At 39.7% G+C, this 19,318-nt stretch overlaps 1 protein-coding gene across 1 annotated transcript in view; it reads left to right on the top strand.

Moving 5' to 3' along the window:
- LOC150076217 (uncharacterized) overlaps positions 1-19,318 on the top strand; it is a 385,004-nt gene that overhangs the window by 294,755 nt on the left and 70,931 nt on the right. Inside the window, exon 15 of the mRNA XM_090388025.1 lies at positions 10,520-10,648. Coding sequence (XP_090244151.1) covers positions 10,520-10,648 — 129 coding nt within the window. The remainder of the gene's footprint in view (positions 1-10,519; positions 10,649-19,318) is intronic.

Genomic DNA, 19,318 nt, shown 5'->3' with positions numbered 1-19,318 from the left:
GTGCTGTTTGCAAAATTTGAAGCAAAGGGACATTTTGGTGTTCAACCAGGCAGGTAGAGGTCGAAAACGAGTGGACTCCTCTCGTGTTGAAGATGTGGCTATGGCTGTCGTGGATTTATCATGTCAATCTCCATGTGGTAGTGCAAGTGTGCCAGCTGTTTCTCATGAAGTGGACATGCCGTATTCCACTTTAAGGCTAGTAATGCATCAGGTGTTGCGGTACTATCCTTACATGATACACATGCTACAGCAGCTAAAGCATGGTGATGCTGTTATTTGTTTCAAATACGCACTTCAGTTTCTGGCACGAATGACAGTAAATATCACTTGGCCATGGAACATCCTTTGGCATGATGAAACCCACTTCTGCTTAAATGGACAAGTGATTGCTCACAACTGTCACATTTGAGCAACAGAAAAACCCTCAAGTTATCCAAGAGGTCCCATTGCATTCTCCAAAAGTGACAGTGTGGTGTGTGGATTTACGGCCACATTCATGATTGGGCCATATTTTTTTGAACAGGTAACACTGACTGGACCCCACACCTGTTCTGTCACTGGACAGCAATATTATGAAATGTTGGCAAATTTTGCAATACCAGAGCTGCAACAACGTGGGTGCCTTCAGGATACCATATTCATGCAAGATAGTGCGCCATCCCACATCCACCATTGTGTCCAAAGATTGCTAAGACAACACTTTACAGACGAACGGGTCATCAGCCGTTGTTTCCAGACATCTTGGCCACCCTGATCACTGGACTTCACCCAATGCGACATTTGGTTGTGTGGTTTTTTGAAGAACTAGGTGTATCGGGAAGGATGTCAAACTCTGGCAGATCTGAAGGACAGCATTAGACGTCGTGTGCTGGCCATTCCAGTTGACATGTTACGTTCTGCTGTAGAAAATGCTGTTCTTCGAATGGAAACTGTTGACCAAAATGGAGGACACATTGAACAATACAAATCACTGTTCAAGTGATTTGTATTGCCACAGGCGGCATATAGTGACAAATTTTGTAACTAATTTTTTTTTCTCCAATAAATGGTGAGCGCATTCTTTATTGTACCTGTTGTCCAAATTTCTCTTCAATACGAACCTTAGAACTTGCTCCACAGCTCTCTACATAGGGATATTTTTAATTTTAAAACCCTGTACACAGGAACTGTAGAGCACAACTTCGTAATGGTCTTTTCTCCAATGGAGCCTTTTCTTTCATGGCCATTCTTAACCTTGCATTGTTTGGCATTACAAGAATGTAAAATGGAATGATATGTGATATTTCTGTTCTTCTTGGTTAGATTACTGTTTTAAGTCTTCTGATGTCACTGTTTGCTGAGTTTGTCTTTGAATTATTCATTTATAAATGAAATCCTTTATTCCATGCTCCACATTAAAATCACTTCCTTTATCTACACATTGGTTTTCGAATAAATGTGTTAAGACTCGTCAAGATAAGAATGTTGCATATTGCAATTGACTTGCATGCAGTCTACATGTGCAATTTCAGCCTACACTAAAGCTTGCAACAATTTTAAAGCAATTATCATTTGGTCTAGATTTGGAACAGGCTATGAGTGGAAAACTTGTTTCTTGTCCAAATGGTAAACAAGCATTCTGGTCTCTTGCCAAGGCTATTGGCTGCAACTTTTGCCCATTTATACTCCTACCTCTGTTAAAACTGATGGTTCTTCTGTCTCCTTAGCTAAAGATAATACAGACTTACTAGCATCCTACTTTTCTGCTAATTCTTGTATTGACAATCATGATAAACCACATCCTTCCATTCACAGTGCACTTTTTCTCAAAACATGTACTCCTGAGCTTTTTCATGTCCTGGGTTTTCCTTTTTGATGTAAAAACTTCTTTGGTGGCACCTGCTAAATTTCAGACTGAAGTAAAACCAATTTGTTACGATTTCGTGACACGAGAATGACAGCATTAGCTTTAGCTAAGGCACATGATGCAAGAAATCAAGCTTATATAGCATCAGCCAAAAAAAAAACCTTATTTCTCTCATCCACTTGCTCCGAATGTTTGTCTTGTTCTGCCTTGAATCTATTTAAGCTATCAACTTCTACAACGACAGATGGAAGTTTGTTCCAGCAATCAATCACCCACTGGCTAAAGACAAACTTCCACACATTTATCTTACAACCGTCCTTCCTCAATTTGAATTTATGCCCTCTCGGGCGATTATTCTGAGCAAGAGGAAGAATCCCATCAGCATTGAGCATGCTCAAACCATTCAAGGCTTTATACACCTCAATCATATCACCTCGCAGGTGCTTAGTCTCCAGACACTGTAATTTGCAAAACTTGAGCCTTTCTTTGTAAGAGCAACCCTTTGTTCCATTCATTAATCTTGTTGCCCTTCTCTGTACTTGTTCCAGCAGCTCTACATCCTTCTTAAAATGAAGCCTCCATTCCTCTATACAGTACTCAAGATGTGGTCTGACCATTGCCTTATACAAGGTGATAATCACCTCCTTATCCCTGCTAGAAAAATTCCTGTATATCATTGACAAGACACCATGTAGATTGTCTCTTGTAGACTGTCTGCACTGCTCAGAAAACTTCATATCTGCCTGCACAATTACCCCAGGTCATTTTCATTCTCTACCACTGTCAGTGTGGTACCACAGAGTTGATACGTTACTCTGGGGTTAACTCTTCCCATATGCAGTACTTTACATTTGTCAATGTTAAACTTCATTTACCACCTCTCAGCCCATCTGCTCAACTTTTCTATATCCTGTTGCAGCAGTGTATTGTCATTAGTGTCATTAACAACCCTGCCAACCTTTGTATCGTCTGCAAACTTGGCCATTAAGCCTGATATACCATCATCGATATCATTTGTAAATACAGAAAACAACAATGGACCCAACACTGAACCCTGAGGAACTCCACTAATAACATTAGTCCACGAAGAGCAGTGTCAATTGATTACCACTCGCTGTCTTCTCCCACTCAACCATCCCTTTATCCATAGCAGCAATTTGCCCTCAATGCCACACTGCTTCAATTTGTGCAGCAGTCTTCCATGTGCAACAGTATCAAAGGCTTTTCTAAGATCCAAATATATGATATCAAAGTTATTCTTTGCATCCAGTTCCTTTGTGACTACATCAAGGTATCCAATAAAATTAGTCAGACAAGACTTCCCCTTAACAAACCCATGCTGTTACCGAGCTATAACTGAAGTCATGTCTAGATGATCCTGCAATGCTTCTTTAACCAGTGCCTTCATTAATTTCCCTGGAACAAAAGTTAAACTAACAGGTCTGTAATTACCTGTCTACCCTTGATCCCTCTTTGTGGATTGGGTCACATTTGCACATCTCCAGTCCATGGGTACCTCCCCTGAGTCCAGGGAATCTCTCATAATTATGGCTAAGGGTTTGCTTACTTCCTTTGCTGCCTCCTTTAATATAACTAGATAGATTCCATCCACCCCAGGTTCCTTTCTTGTGTTTATCTTCAACAATTTCTCCTCCACTTTACTCTCAGTTATTACAAGATTATCTAGCTTATTGCCAGAGTTTAATACACCTCTGGCATTCCCCTCCCTGAATAACTCCTCATGTGTGAATGTTGATGCAAAATATTCATTTAGTTTGTTAGCAACCTGAGCAGGATCATCAACAGTTGAACCATCGATAAGAAATGGACCAATCTGATTCATCCTCTTACTTCTAGAGTTTACATAAGTAAAGAACTCTCTATTTTTCTTTGTCTCCTTTGCCAAAGATTTCTCATAATCTGCCTCCGCCTGCCTAATCTCCTTTGTAACTTGGTTACAGACCAGCTTATTATCATAGGCTTCTGTGTCACATGTTAATTTATAAATATCCCATGCATTTTTATTCTCTGTTGCATGTCTAATTAGTTCATCTGACATCCATTTAGGCCTAAATCTTGAACAATATTTCTTAGTTGATATGTAATGCCTAGTAGCTTCCATGATTAATTCTTTAAATGCCTCCCATTTTGAATTTGCTGTTGGTAACATTATCAGTTGGTTCCACCATATAGAATTTAAATACTCTCTGAGAACACCGTAGTCACCTTTACAAAAGCAAAAACCCTTCCCTTTACCCTTGATGGTAGTTACCTCTTTGAATAAATCCCACTTCAGCACACTGTGATCACTGCCACCTAGTGGTTCCTTTATCTGCAGATTCTTGATGCGCGAAGAATCATTGCTGTTAATCAGATCAAGAGTATTATTCTCCCTAGTTGCTTCCCGAACATGCTGCTTAAGAAAAAAATCATCCAATAAATCCACAAAAGCCTTGCTACTGTGTGAGTGACCAACCCACAATTCCAGTCAATATTTGGGAAATTAAAATCCCCCATTATAAGACACTCTAATTTACTGGCCCACTCTATTTCTCTGCACAATTGCTGATTATACTCCTCAGATTCATTAGGCCTATAACACACACCTACTCTCATTTTTCCTTCCCAAGTGCTTATTACACACCAAACAGACTCAACATTGCATTGTCCACCAACATCAATTGGATGCACTTCCTTAGATTTTATGTGTTTCTTAACTAACAGCATAACCCCTCCTCCCTTCCTGCCTTGTCTATCCTTTCTGTACACAATGTACTCCCAAATTCCAGTTCTGCACTGGTTATGTCTGTGTGACACCATGTCTCTGATATCCCAACAATATCTGCCTTTGATGTCTTGACTAGCACTTCAAGCTCATCGAATTTATTAACTATACTCCTAACATTGGTGTATATGCACCTGTTTCTACTCTTAGTTACTCTTAACACAGCCCATGTATTTACTTGTTACACTATGACTCCCAGCAGTCCTGGAAATTCCCATTGCCTTGCTTTCCAGGCTGCTGCTCAATTGCATTTCAATAGAAATAGTGCAAGAATCACTTTTACCTCTGCCAGTGGCTACTGTTAATCTATTAGTCCGTGTATCCCCCCCCAAGCTAGCCTATAGCATCAGCAAAAATTCTTGCACCCTTTCTATTTAAGTGCATCCCATCCCTGTAAATGCAGTCTCTCCTATTAACAAGCACAGACCAGGCTGAGAAAAATTCTACCCCCTTGAGCCTTGCACAATCTGTCCAGGGCCGAATTGATCAACAAGGCTCTCATCATATACTCTCTCCTATCATGTCTGGGCAGAATTGCAGACACTTTCAAATGAAATCCTAATGCACGGCTTTTTTTCAGCATTGTCTTGTACTTGTTAAGTAATTCTGCCAGTCTCCTACTCTTAATATCATTAGTGCCAACGTGTACAACAATATCACTCTTTGTGCCCTTAAAGGATGATATCTGCCCTACAACGTCATCAACCTTTGCCCCTTGCAGACATCTCCTGGTCCTGTTCCATCTATCCTTTTTGTATATGGTCCCCGTTTCCCCTGACAATAGTCACTTACAACAACTAATTCCTTTGGGACCATTGCATTCTGCCTTGGGGGTTGTCGCTGTGTTGCGTGATGTTCAAGTGCAATCATTATATCCCTTTCTGTGGCATACTTGTTCATTATTACTTTTGTTTTAGCCATATTCATCTTTAGTCCAAAATCCTTACTAACTCTGCATAACTGATTCAGATTTTCCTGTAATTCTTTGGGATCGTGGCTTATGACCACAATGTCATCTGCAAATCGTAAATGGTTTAGGTACTCTCCATTCACATTGACTCCTTTCTGCGACCAGTCTAATCTTCTGAAAGCTTCCTCAAGGGCAGCAGTAAACAGCTTTGGAGATATTGTGTCTCCTTGTCGAACTCCTTTCCCAATTTTAAATTTACTACTGTATTTGTCTAGTCTAATAAAGGAGGTCGCATTCTCATATATTTTCTTCAAAATCGTAATATATGGGGTATCTATGCCTTGTTTTTCCAGTGCCCGAAACATTGCCTTAGGCTGTATGGAGTCAAATGCCTTTTCATAATCCACAAACGCCAGGCATAATGGTGTTTTACATTCATTTGCTTTCTCCATTAGCTGTGACATTAAGTGAAGGTGATCCATAATTGAGAATCCTGTCCTAAAGCCAGCTTGCTCTTTTGGTTGACTCTCATCAAGTATTCTTTCTAACCTGTTAGTAATGACCCTTGTGACCAACTTGTAGATGTGAGATAACAAGCTAATTGGTCTATAATTTACAATTTCTGATTTATCTCCTTTCTTACATAGCAAAACTATTATTGCATTATTCCACTCCTTAGACGTCACACCTTTTCTAATGCATTTTGTGAAGAGTCTTGCCAGGTTTTGTGTCATGTGTCTTCCTCCCAATTTTAACAACTCTACAGTAACTTCGTCTTCCCCCGGAGCTTTCTGATTCTTCATTTTCTTCAACGCATGTTCTACCTCATCAGGAAGGATATCAGATATGTTGTATGTGTTACTAATTTGCGATCCATCTTCCCCACTATTGGCATCGTTACCTTGCTCCTTGTATAATTCTTTATAGTAGTCTTCTGCTATTTGAATTATGCCTTCTCTGCTATTTATAAGTACACCATTGCTATTCTTCAGTTTCAGTATCATTTGTTTTTCTGTATTACTGCTCATGGCTGCTGATTTAAGTTCTTTGTTTTCCCTTAATGCTTGTTCTACTTTTCTTGTGTGTTAAATCTTATGTCCTCTCTGAGTCTCTTTCTAATGGCTTTGCATAACTCAGTATACTCAATTTTCTCCCTGTCAGTGTGTTTCTTTCTCTTCATTTGTCATCTTTGGTTCATCATGACAAGTGTTTCTTGACTGATTTTTTCTTCTTTGGATTTCTTTCTACCTATAGGTTTCTTGGGCCTTATCACTTTCAGAAAGTTGTAATATTCCTCGTTGATATCTTAGTCCTGAGCGGTCTGCAAAAGCTCAAACTTGTTCCTAAGTTCCAGTACGTACTGCTTTTTCTCCTCTTCTGTTATCTCAAAGACCTTTGTATTATTTATTTGAGTCAGTTTTTTCCTTTCCTTTCTTTTCTTACATCTCTATCAAGTGTGCATCTTACCATTCTGTGATCCAACATTTACCTTGTTCAGGACAGTAACATCATTCACGATATATCGTCTGTTAGTGAGGATGAAGTCGATTCCATTAGTTAATCCATTTGGGTTCTTCCATGTCCACTTTCTGTTCGCTCTTTTCTTGAAAAAAGTGTTCATTACTGACAATCCTTGAGATTCTGCAAATTCCACAAGTCTTTCACTTCTTTCATTTCTTTCACCAATTCCAAAATTTCCTGTAGTTCCCCTATCTGTGCTGTTTTGTATCTTTCCAATGTTAGTATTGAAGTCCCCCATAATGATAGTGTAGTGAGTTTTCTGTTCATCTAGAAGAATCTCAATTTCGGTGTACATTTCTTCAACCTCTTTATCATCATGGCTCAATGTTGGTGCATAAATCATTATAACCTTTAGCTTGTACCTCTTAGAAATCCTAAGTAGTAGTCTTGACACCCTTGGTGATATACTTTTGAATTCCAAAATGTTGTGTTTTATATCTTTATGGACCAGAAAGCCAACTCCACCTTCACTCCTTTCACTGTTTCCATTGGTTTACAGCAGATTTTCACTTGATACAGCAGATTTTCACTATATGTGATTCATTTCTTCTTCTTTCAGCCAAACCGATGATGTTCCAATTCACATTTTCTAATTCCTTTTCCATCTCTAATATCCTGTCTTCACTGATGAGCGATCTTGCGTTGTATCAGGTCAAGTTCAGTTTTCATGCATGGCATCCTGGTCATACCCAGAGATTCTTAGCACCCTCTGCTTCCACTCTGATCCTCTTGCTGCCATAAGAGGGGAAGTGAAAGCCACTGGGGACTGAAGGCCATTTGTTTCATCTTACTGTCATGTGCTGAAGGGTTTGGTCTTTTCCTCTTCACGCTGACCAGGCGTCTTGAAGAGAACCACTCTACATGTTCCTTGCCACTTAAGTGACGTAACAGGGCTTACCATCGAGAAGGTGTGCATGAGTGGATTTTGGGGTGGCAGGCCAACCAGACTTCTCCTAAATCTTCTGCAATAGAAAGATATTGGATCCATCTGTGTTTTAGACTGAGTGTCTGATAACACATAGAATGCCTGTTCCCCCTCTAAACACACACACACACACACACACACACACACTGGTGTTCAAAGAAAGTGTATTACCCTTTAAAATTGTAATTGTTGTCCGAATAACATAAGTATATGGCAATATTTCTTACAGACTGAATCAGCTGTTACTTTCAGCTATATAAGCACGGTCTGCAAGATTTGCAGTCATTCCTTGCTTATATCAGGATAGCAAGTTATGTGCAGTTGATGCCATGAAGAAAGAGTTCTATTATTGCTTTATGTGAGGAGGATGTTCTTCCCATCATATTGCTTATAGTGTGTCTTGTAATCAATTGACAGTGAGTAGATTTCTTTCCAAGCTCAAGAATACTGGTTCTGCTGAGAGGAAAAAAGGAACCGGATGCAAATGAGTCTCTATGCCAAAAAAGGACTGCGTTTATGCCTTAAAACCATAAAGCTTCTTCATCTGAGTTGAAAAGAGAATGGGAAAAACATACAGGAGTGGTAGAAAGTGCAGTAACAGTCAGAAGACGCTTCTTCAAAAATGGACTTGTAGCCTGTCATCCTAAGAAGAAGCCCTCCTCACACAAAAAATGAAAAAGGCCCGATTAATTTGGTGTAAGGAGCATGTCAAATGGTTCCCCGATCAGTGGAAGTCAGTTATTTTCTCGAATGAGAAGAAATTCAACCTGCATGGCTCTGATGGGAGAAAAACAATTCGCCGTAGACGTGGTGAAGAATAACATCCAGACTATGGTGTCTACAGTGAAATTCCATACCAGGCAAATGATATGGGGGTGCATTTTGTATCATAGAGTAGTTCACCTGCAGTTTATAAAAGATTCCATAAATGCCAATGGATACCTGGCTATACTGGAAGGCAAATTGCTGCCGACCATTTCAATCTGCCAATTAACTGCTTCTTTCAGGACGACTCTGCTCCTTGTCATTGGGCGAAAAGTGTGAATAGGCATTTCTGTAGTTACTTTAGCTCTCAATCTCATTATCTATTTAATTCTCATTTAAATATCTAGTTCTCAGTCTCATTTCTGCAACAGAGACATGGTTCAAAGACCAACCTCACCACTTCTACAAAAGTGGTATCTGTAGCCTTATCCATCGATGGGGAAAAAATGTGTAAATCTGCACAGTGGCTATGTAGAGAAGGACTAAAACCTGTGCCAAGAATCAGCAGGCTAGCACCTCTGCAGCTAGGTCAGGGCAATTCTTTATTGAACCACCCTCGTATTAGCTCTTGGCATAAGCACATCAGAAATATTTCTTCCTCTGCATAAAAAAAAAATGGATTTTCTCTTTCGTTCTTGGAGTTATTTTTCTTCTGAACACCCCGCCATACCATGGAATATTGTTCCCACATTTGGTGTGGTGCCTCTAAACTCACTCAGCCTTCCACGCATAGACACCATACAGAAGAGGATAGTCAGGTTAATTAAAAAGTCTTCCTACTTTGTCTAGTTGACATTCTGTTTCTACTGCAATCCTTTTCTATAAATATTGACATGGGCACTGTTCTTCTGGATTGGCATATGTAATTCCCTCACTCTCTTCCAAACTGGTGTGAACACATGCTGTAACCACCCAGCATCAATTTACTGTCCAGCTTTAAACTCACAGAAACAACTTTTTTAATTTTGCATTTATCCCTTAAACTTCTGTTTTCTGGAATAATTTTCCTCCACTTGTATTTCCTGAACATTACAATCTATAGAAATTCAAATCTAATGTCAAGTATTTTCATGCTTCTCAGTCTTAAACCCATGCACTGTACTGTAGGTTATAATATCTTGTATTTGGGGTTTTCACTAAAAAAAAAAAAACCTACCACAGTAGAGCATTCATGGTTGGCATTTGTGTAAATTATCACATACAAAAGGAAACAAAAACTATGGCCAGAGCATAGCCAGTGGAAAGTGGATGGTGGGGTATGAAATGAATAAAAGAAAACAAACAAAAGCAACTAGAATCCTAAAAATATAAGGACTGAAAATTCAATGATAATTATCTTTATTATCAAGCAGAGTAATTGGAAGATTAACAAAACTGATGTTTTTGACAAAATACAAGTAATATTTATTGAAGCAAATAGCAGATAATTACAATATGTATGTTTATGCTAATTAAATAATGGTGTGTATTGAACTGAATTTTATATCATCTTGCATGTTATTTAAGTTTCATTTGTTAATTTTTTTTAAACTAAAAAATTTTACTTTTAAAATTTAATTTAATTTTTAAACTAAAAAAAGTTTTAAATTTAACTTGTGTTAAATTTAAAACAATAAAAGCTTTCAAAAGTTACATTCTCATGCTCTGGTAATATAACTTGTGTTATTACGTTCAGTAAAATGAATTAAACTCCACTCCAATTAGATCAAAATTAAAAGCTTAAAAACTTAGCTTAAAAATTAAAAGAGAATTTGTTATTTTTTACAGATATCAATGAATGTCAGCAACATTACCAAGTATGTCCAACAAACTCAGTATGTCAAAATACAGCAGGATCCTATGCATGTCATTGTAAAGAAGGTTTCAAACAAGTAGAAGGAACAATTAAATGTATTGGTAATTATCACTCCATTATTCATTTGGTTAATGTTGAGCTTTTTTTTTTTATTACAATCATATAACTGCAGTTTAGTCATCCCTTGCTTAATGAATGAACTTTTTTTCTTTTGGACACTACTTTCAAAATTATTGAAGGAAATCCCACTATAATGAAGGCAAATAGATTTGAATTTTACACGTGGTACACTACACTACATGCATGCTCAGTCTCAAACCCATCCCTGCAACACATTTAGGCGCCTCCGTAGCCAGGTGGGAAGGAGCAGCAGTGCATAGCACACGCTTCTTGATTAGACCAGGGTTCGAGCCCGTCACCGGCCGACCAGGCTAGCCGAGTGGGTAAAGTACCTGCCCGGCAACCCAAAGGTTGTGGGTTCGATTCCCGCCTCGGGCTTGGATCAAAGTACTGCAAAAACCTTGGGAGGTGCAATATGGCCACAGAAGCCGATGCGCCAACAACTACCAAATCAAAAAAAAGAGCCCGTCACCACCAAATATGGAGGATGCAGAAAGATCAAGGAATGACCACTGCATTTCCTGGAGTAATATGGCCTTAGTTGCTAATGCTCCTAAAAAACAAACAAACAACAGCAACACATTTTTTTCCTTTTGCAGTGTTTGTTTGTGAAGAAAGTGTTATTTTCACAATCCCAACACAGATATATCATGGCATGCATCGAAATGACCATGCTCAATATTTTACACAATCCTAAAATGAAATGGAATATAATGATAGAAATTGTTAAAAGAAAGGAAAGAGAAGAGAAGACATCTGTAATTGTCTGCACATTTGAATTGGCAATTACTATTCTTGTGAAGAATAAAGAAGGTATTATTAAAATGAGAGCCCAAAGGTCATTGAGAAATTGTCAAAATAAAAAAAAAAAGGAAAGGAAAGGGGGAAGGCATTAGTAATTGTATGCACATTTAAATCAGTAATTACTTAACATATGAAGAATAAAGAAGCTATTAAACACAGAGCCCAAAGGTTAGTGCTTGTCACTTTATTAGAAGAAAATGCCACACTAGAAGAGATAGAGATTTTAAACATTTGGATTGAAGATCAATATGTCTGGAAATGCCATCTCTCTGGTTCTGTTATCAATGGCTGGCAGGACTAATTTGGAATGATCTTAAAGAACAGCAAGAGGATGAGCTTGCAACATTAACTCATGCGAAGCAACCAAAGAAATGTTTGTTACAAGCAGTAGGTAGCTTGACTGATATAATTTGCATTCCATAAGAAAACTGGAGAAACTGTCAGCATTAATAAGGAAGCTACTGAATGAGTAGAAAAAAGAAAATTATAGAGGATGGAGGGGATGGGTATCAGTCTTGATAGGTTTAAAATTTTGACAAGACAGGCCTTGATTGAGAAAAACTATCTGACTGCACAAACATTTCCCATAATGAAATGCAGTTGCTAGGATTCAAAATCTCTAAGAAGAGCTAACAGGTTGCAAATAACAACTACTTGCAACTATTTCTAGGTGATAGATGACTCATCAACTGGTGCAATACCACCACTTTGCTTATTGGAGGCTTGAAGTGGTGGAACCCATGTTTAGTCTCTAGAGCTAAGTTCCGGTCAACCCTTCCCTATCTCTTCCATCATGCAGTATGATGATGCCTTTTTACGTTATGATGAACATCGTGGCGAGATCCAATATTCCTTACATTTCGAGGGTACAGCTCTAAAACGGTGTTCGCAGGCCGGCCACTAGTTAGTACACCAAACCGAATCTATTGGTAACTCTCTAGGAGGCTTCCGGATCAACTAGTGTATAATCTCGCTACCTCTACTCTGCCAGATAGTGACTGGAGGGAGTCCGAGTAGTGTGTATGCGGGGGAGCATTGTCGAGGCCACATTATGTCAAGGATCTGGGTATATTCTTACCATGTGTATGCCATATCCAAAAATTTCATTACTTCATACAGCATGTCCCACCCACTTTTTCTTACTGTTGAATACACAATGAATTGTCAAACTAATAGAGCAAGCTTATCTGCGAAAAGATCTAAACCTCCCGAGCACTTCCTAATTCATTTCACAAATATACGTGGTCTCAATTCTAATCTCAATGATTTCCACTTGCAGTCTGCCAAACCCCATGTACTTTTTCTGACAGAATCTCAGTTATCGGTTGATTCAACTACTGCTCATCTCAGATGCCCAAATTATTCGCTGTATGATTCCTTTCGCCTCAAAGGTGGTACTTGTGCATATGTCCGTTCTGATATTCCCTGTCAGAGACTTGACAATTTGGAATCTCCTCTCTTTGATCTTCTCTGGCTTAAAATCTCTCTACCTCATTGTGTCAAATTCATCTGTTGTCTCTATTGTTCCCCCAACTCTACTAATCACTTGGAGCTCTTTGACTTCCTCTCTTTGCAACTTGACTTTCTCCAGTCCAACTTTCCTAACAGTGAGGTAATTTTCCTTGGTGATTTTAATGTTCACAACTCCAGCTGGCTTCCGTTTTCTAGTCACACCGACCCAACTGGTCGGTGTGACTAGAAAACTGCTGAGGCTTTTGCAATAACTAATGACCTTGCACAGATTGTTCATTTACCTACAAGAATACCGGACAATCCTAACCATACAGCCAGCACACTTGATATTTTTCTCACAAACAACCGTTCTAAGTACACGGTCGAAGTGAGAGGTTCTTTAGGCAATTCAGATCACAACATGGTGATTGTCTGTTCTCCAATGGAACCTTTACCTCATGGCTATTCCAAACCTCGTGTTGTTTGGCATTACAAGAATGCAAAATGAGATGACCTGCGAGACTTCTTTTCCTTGGTTGGATTACTGTTTCAAAACTTCTGATGTCAACATTTGCTCAGATCGTGTCAGTGAAATTATTCTTGCAGGAATGGAATCCTTTATCCCACACTCCACTTTAAAATCTCGTCCTTTATCTAAACCTTGGTTTTCCAATAAATGTGCTAAGGTTGTTCAAGAGAAGAATGTTGCATATCATAATTGGCTTGTTTCTAATTCTCCAGTTTCATTTTCTGCGTACACCAAAGCTCACAACAATTGTAAAGCAGTTATTAATCAATCAAAACTAGAGTTTGAACAGGCTAAGAGTAGAAAACTTGCTTCTTGCCCTAATGATAGTCGAGCATTCTGGTCTCTTGCCAAAGCTATTGGCTGCAGCTTTTGCCCATCTCTACTCCCACCTCTGTCCAAACCAGATGGTTCTGTTGTCACTTCAGCCAAGGATAAAGCTGACCTGCTAGCATCCCATTTTTCTTCCAGCTCATGTATTAAGGATCTTGGTAAAACACCGCCCACCATTCCCAACACGCTCCATTCAATGCCTCCTGTGGTCTTCCATCAAAAGGATATCAGAAGGATTTTGATGAATCTTGATGCTAAGAAAGCTCCAGGTCCTGATGGCATTTCTCCACTTGTTCTCAAAACCTGTGCTCCTGAACTTACTTCTATTCTTTGCCGCCTTTTTTCACTTTCTTATTCCAAAGGTGTTTTAAATTCTGCTTGGAAATTTGCTCATATCCAGCCAGTTCCTAAAAAAGGATGACAAATCCCTCCTATCCAGTTATCGTCCCATTGCAATTACTTCTACTCTTTCTAAAGTAATGGAGAAATCAATTAACCGCCAACTCTTTTAAACTACCTAGAAATCTTCCGCCTGATCAACGATCACCAGTATGGATTCTGTCAGTGTCGATCCACTGGTGATATTCTGGCTTATGTTGTTACCCATTTATGGACTAATTCAATGGAAAGGTTTGGTCAAGCTCAAGTAGTTGCTCTTGACATCTCAAAGGCTTTTGATTGCGTTTAGCATAAAGGTCTTCTAAACAAGCTTCCATCTTATGGTTTGCCAACTGTTTTTTGTAATTGGTTATCCAGTTTTCTCTCTGATCGCTCACTGAGGGTGATGGTAGATGGCTCTCTGTCTTCTAACTTCTCCACTAATGCCGGTGTCCCCCAAGGTTCAGTTCTCTCCCCCATTCTTTTCCTCTTATATATTAATGACCTTCTTCCATTGACTGGAAATCCTATCCATAGGTTTGCTGATGATAGCACATTGCATTCCACTTTCCATTTTGAGAAACCTTGTCCTGCTTCCTCAATCAGCTTCAACTTCTCGAAAATCTGCTACTAATTCCTTAAATGCCGATCTTCAGGTAATTCTTCAGTGGGGCAAAGACAACTTAGTTGATTTCAACCCTTCTAAAGCTCAGTCTTGTCTTATATCTCGCAAAAAGGATTCTTCTGCTCCTATGCTTATCTTTGTGTGACACTCTGATTTCTAGGCAAAATGATATATCTCTTTTGGGGATTACCCTGACTTCTAATCTCTCTTGGCACAAGCACATTACAAATATTGCTTCCTCTGCATCTAAAAAACCTGGTTTTCTCTTTCGCTCTCGGCATTACTTTTCTTCCAAACATCTGCTCACTCTGTATAAATCGCAAGTCCGCCCTACCATGGAATATTGTTCCCACATCTGGGGTGGTGCCCCCAAAACCTCTCTCAGGCTTCTTGATTCCATTCAGAAGAGGGCAGTTGGGGTGATTAATGCCTTCTCTCTTACATTGCTATTAGAGAGGAGGCATTAATCACCCCAACTGCCTAACCTAATTAACAGCTTGCTGTCTCATAGATGTACTGTTTCTGCTGCATGCGTTTTCTACAGATATTTCCATGGGCACTGTTCTTCTGAATTGGCCTCTATAATTCCCTCTCCCTCTTTCAAAACAATCCAAACACATGCAGCCAACAACCATTTACCGTCCAACTTCAAACTCACAAAACCAACTTTTCATCTTCCTCGTTTATTCATTCAACTGCCGTTTTCTGGAACAACCTTCCTTCATACATATTTCCTGAAAATTGCAGTCTACAATGTCAACAAATATCTTCTTTCATCTTCTCAACCTCCAACCCAAGCACAGTACTAAGTACTATAGGTTCTAATACCTCTCGTGTTTGGGGTTTACATAAAAAAAAAAAAAAAAAAACTGAAGCCTTTCTTGGAAAGAACATCCCTTTGTTCCCTTCACTAATCTCGTTGCCCTTCTCTGCACTTGTTCCAGCAACCTATTGCCTTGTACAGTGAGATAATCACCTTCCTATCTCTGATATTAAAATTCCTGTATATCATTGATAAAACCTCATGAGCTTCCTGGCTACCTGTTTGCATTGCTCAGCGAACTTCATATTAGACCACACAATTACCCCATGCCCTTTTAATTTTCCACTTCCCAAAGTATCAATTATGTAACTTTCCATTACACAGTTGATATATTACTCTGGGTTTTAACGCAACCCTTATGCAGTACCTTCTGTATGTCAATGTTTAACTTCGATTGTCATTTCTTGACCCACCTGCCTAATTTTTTTAGGTCTTGTTGCAGCAGTATAACTTCGTTACTGTCATTAGCCACCCTGCCAACTTTGGATCTTCTGCAAACTTCGACATTAAGCCTCATATACCCTCATCAATATCATTAATAAATACAATAGCATTAGCATTAGTAGAGGCATTTGATGCAAGAAAGCAAGCTTATGCAGCATCAGCCAAAAAAAAAAAAAAAAAAAAAACCCACTTCCACTTCACCCCTCTGTTCGTTCAAAATACCTGTCCAGCTGAGCCTTAAACTTATTTAGGCTATCAACCTCCATTACAAGGGATGGAAGTCTGTTCCACCAACCAACCACCCGCTGGCTAAAGGCAAATTTCCGCACGTCTATCCTACATCTGTCTTTCCTCAATTTGAATTTATGCCCTCTCAGGTGATTATTCTGAGCTAGAGGAAGAATCCCATCAGCATTGAGCATGCTCAAACCATTCAAGGCTTTATATACCTCTATCAGATCACCTCGCTGGTGCCTAGTCTCCAGACACTGTAATTTGCAAAACTTAAGCCTTTCTTCGTAAGAGCACCCCTTTGTTCCATTCACTAATCTTGTTGCCCTTCTCTGTACTCGTTCCAGAAGCTCTACATCCTTGAAATGAGGCCTCCAGACCTGTATACAGTACTCTAGGTGTGGCCTGACCATTGCCTTATACAAGGGAATAATCACCTCCTTATCCCTGCTGGAAAAATTCCTGTATATAGTAGTAGTAGTAGTAGTAGTAGTGGCACTTGATGCAAGAAAGCAAGTGTAGGAGCTTATGCAGCATCAGCCAAAAAAAAAAAAAAAAAAAATCACACCATACCCTCCAATTGCCTGTCCAGTTCCTCCTTAAATTTATTTAACCTATCAACTTCCACAACGACAGATGGAAGTTTGTTCCAGCAATTAACCACCCGCTGGCTAAAGGCAAATTTCCGCACATCTGTTCTACATCTATCCTTTCTTAATTTGAACTTATGTCCCCGTAGGTTCGTATTCTGAACAAGTGGGAGGATCCCATCAGAATTCAGCGTGCTCAACCCATTCAAGGCCTTATAGACCTCAATCAGATCACCGCGCAGGTGCCTAGTCTCCAGCCACTGCAATTTGCAGAACTTAAGCCTCTCTTGGTAAGAGGATCCCTTCATTCCCCTCACCAATCGTGTTGCTCTTCTCTGTACACGCTCAAGCAAATCTACATCCTTCCTAAAATGAGGCCTCCAGACCTGTACGCAGTACTCAAGGCGTGGCCTGACCATTGCCTTATACAGAGGGACAATCACCTCCTTTTCCCTGCTAGCAAAATTCCTATATATCATTGACAAAACCCCATGACCTGCCCTAGCAGCCTGTCTACATTGCTCAGAAAACTTCATATCTGACTGCACAATTACTCCCAGGTCTTTTTCATTTTCTACCACCTTAAGTGTAGTACCACACAGTTGGTACGTTTCTCTGGGGTTACTTCTACCCATATGCAGTACTTTGCATTTGTCAAGGTTAAACTTCAGTTGCCACTTCTTAGCCCATCTGCCCAAATTATCTAGATCCTGTTGCAGTAGCACACTGCCATTACTGTCATTAACAACCCTGCCAACCTTCGTGTCATCTGCAAACTTCGACATTAAGCCTGATATACCTTCATCAATATCATTGATAAATATACAAAACAACAGTGGACCCAACACCGAACCCTGTGGGACTCCACTAATAACATTAGTCCACGAAGAGCAGCACCCATTGATTACCACCCTCTGTCTTCTCCCACTTAACCATCCTTTTATCCATTGTAGCAACTTACCCTTAATACCATTCTGCTCCAATTTGTACAGTAGTCTTCCATGCGCAACAGTGTCAAAAGCTTTCCTGAAATCCAAGTATATGATATCAAAATTATTTTTTGCATCCAGTTCCTTTGTGACCACATCATAATAACCAATCAAATTTGTCAGACAAGACTTTCCCTTAACAAACCCATGCTGTGTCTGAATTATTGCTGCAGTCTTGTCTAGATGATCCTGCAATGCATCTTTAACCAGTGACTCCATTATTTTACCCAGAACAGAAGTTAAACTAACTGGTCTGTAATTACTCGTGTCACCCTTCGAACCTCCTTTGTGAATTGGGGATACATTTGCACATCTCCAGTCCGTGGGAACCTCCCCTGAATCCAAGGATGCTCTCATAATTATGGCTAAGGGTTTGCTTAGTTGCTTTGCCGCCTCCTTTAATATAACTGGATAGATCCCATCTGCCCCAGGTGCCTTTCTTATGTTTAACTTCAACAATTTCTCCTCCACTTTGCTCTCAGTTATTACAAAATCATTAAGCACACTGCTACAATTTGATAACCTTCTTCCATTTTCAACATGATATCATTGACAATACTCCATGAGCTACTCTTGCAGCCCATCTGCACTGCTCAGAGAACTTCATATCTGCCTGCACAACCACCCCCAAGTCCCTTTCATTCTCTACCACTGTCAGCGTAGTACCACAGAGTTGATACGTTGCTCTGGGGTTGCTGTTTCCCATGTGTAGTACTTTACATTTGTCAATGTTAAACTTCATTTGCCACCTCTCAGCCCATCTGCTCAACCTTTCCAGATCCTGTTGCAGCAGCATAGTGTCAGTAGTGTCCTTGACAACCCTACCAACCTTTGTATCGTCTGCAGAAAACAATAATGGACCCAACACTGAGCCCTGAGGGACTCCACTAATAACATTAGTCCACGATGAGCAGTGTCCATTGATTACCACTCTCTGTCTTCTCCCCCTCAACCACCCCTTTATCCATAGCAGCAATTTGCCTCCAATGTCACACTGCTCCAATTTGTGTAGCAGTCTTCCATGTGCAACAGTATCAAAAGCCTTTCTAAGATCCAAGTATATAATATCAAAGCTATTCCCTGCATCCAGTTCTTTTGTGACTGCATCATAATATCCCATCAAAATTGGTCAGGCAAGACTTCCCCTTAACAAAACCATGCTGTGTCTGAGCTATAACTGAAGTCTTGTCTAAATGATCCTGCAGTGCTTCTTTAACCAGTGCCTCCATTAATTTTCCTGGAACAGAAGTTAAGCTCACAGGTCTATAATTACTTGTGTCAGCGTTTGATCCTCCTTTGTGAATTGGAGTCACATTTGCACATTTCCAGTCTATGGGTACCTCCCCTGAGTCCAAGGAAGCTCTCATAATTATGGCTAAGGGTTTGCTTACTTCCTTTGCTGCCTCCTTTAATATAACTGGATAGATCCCATCCACCCCGGGTGCCTTTCTTGTGT

Source organism: Mastigoproctus giganteus, chromosome 13, assembly GCF_048544385.1.
Source record: "Mastigoproctus giganteus isolate SK-2022 chromosome 13, ASM4854438v1, whole genome shotgun sequence".
Lineage (NCBI taxonomy): Eukaryota > Metazoa > Arthropoda > Arachnida > Uropygi > Thelyphonidae > Mastigoproctus > Mastigoproctus giganteus.
The sequence above is the reverse complement of the archived record's forward strand: the minus strand, read 5'-3'. Positions and strand labels throughout refer to the sequence as shown.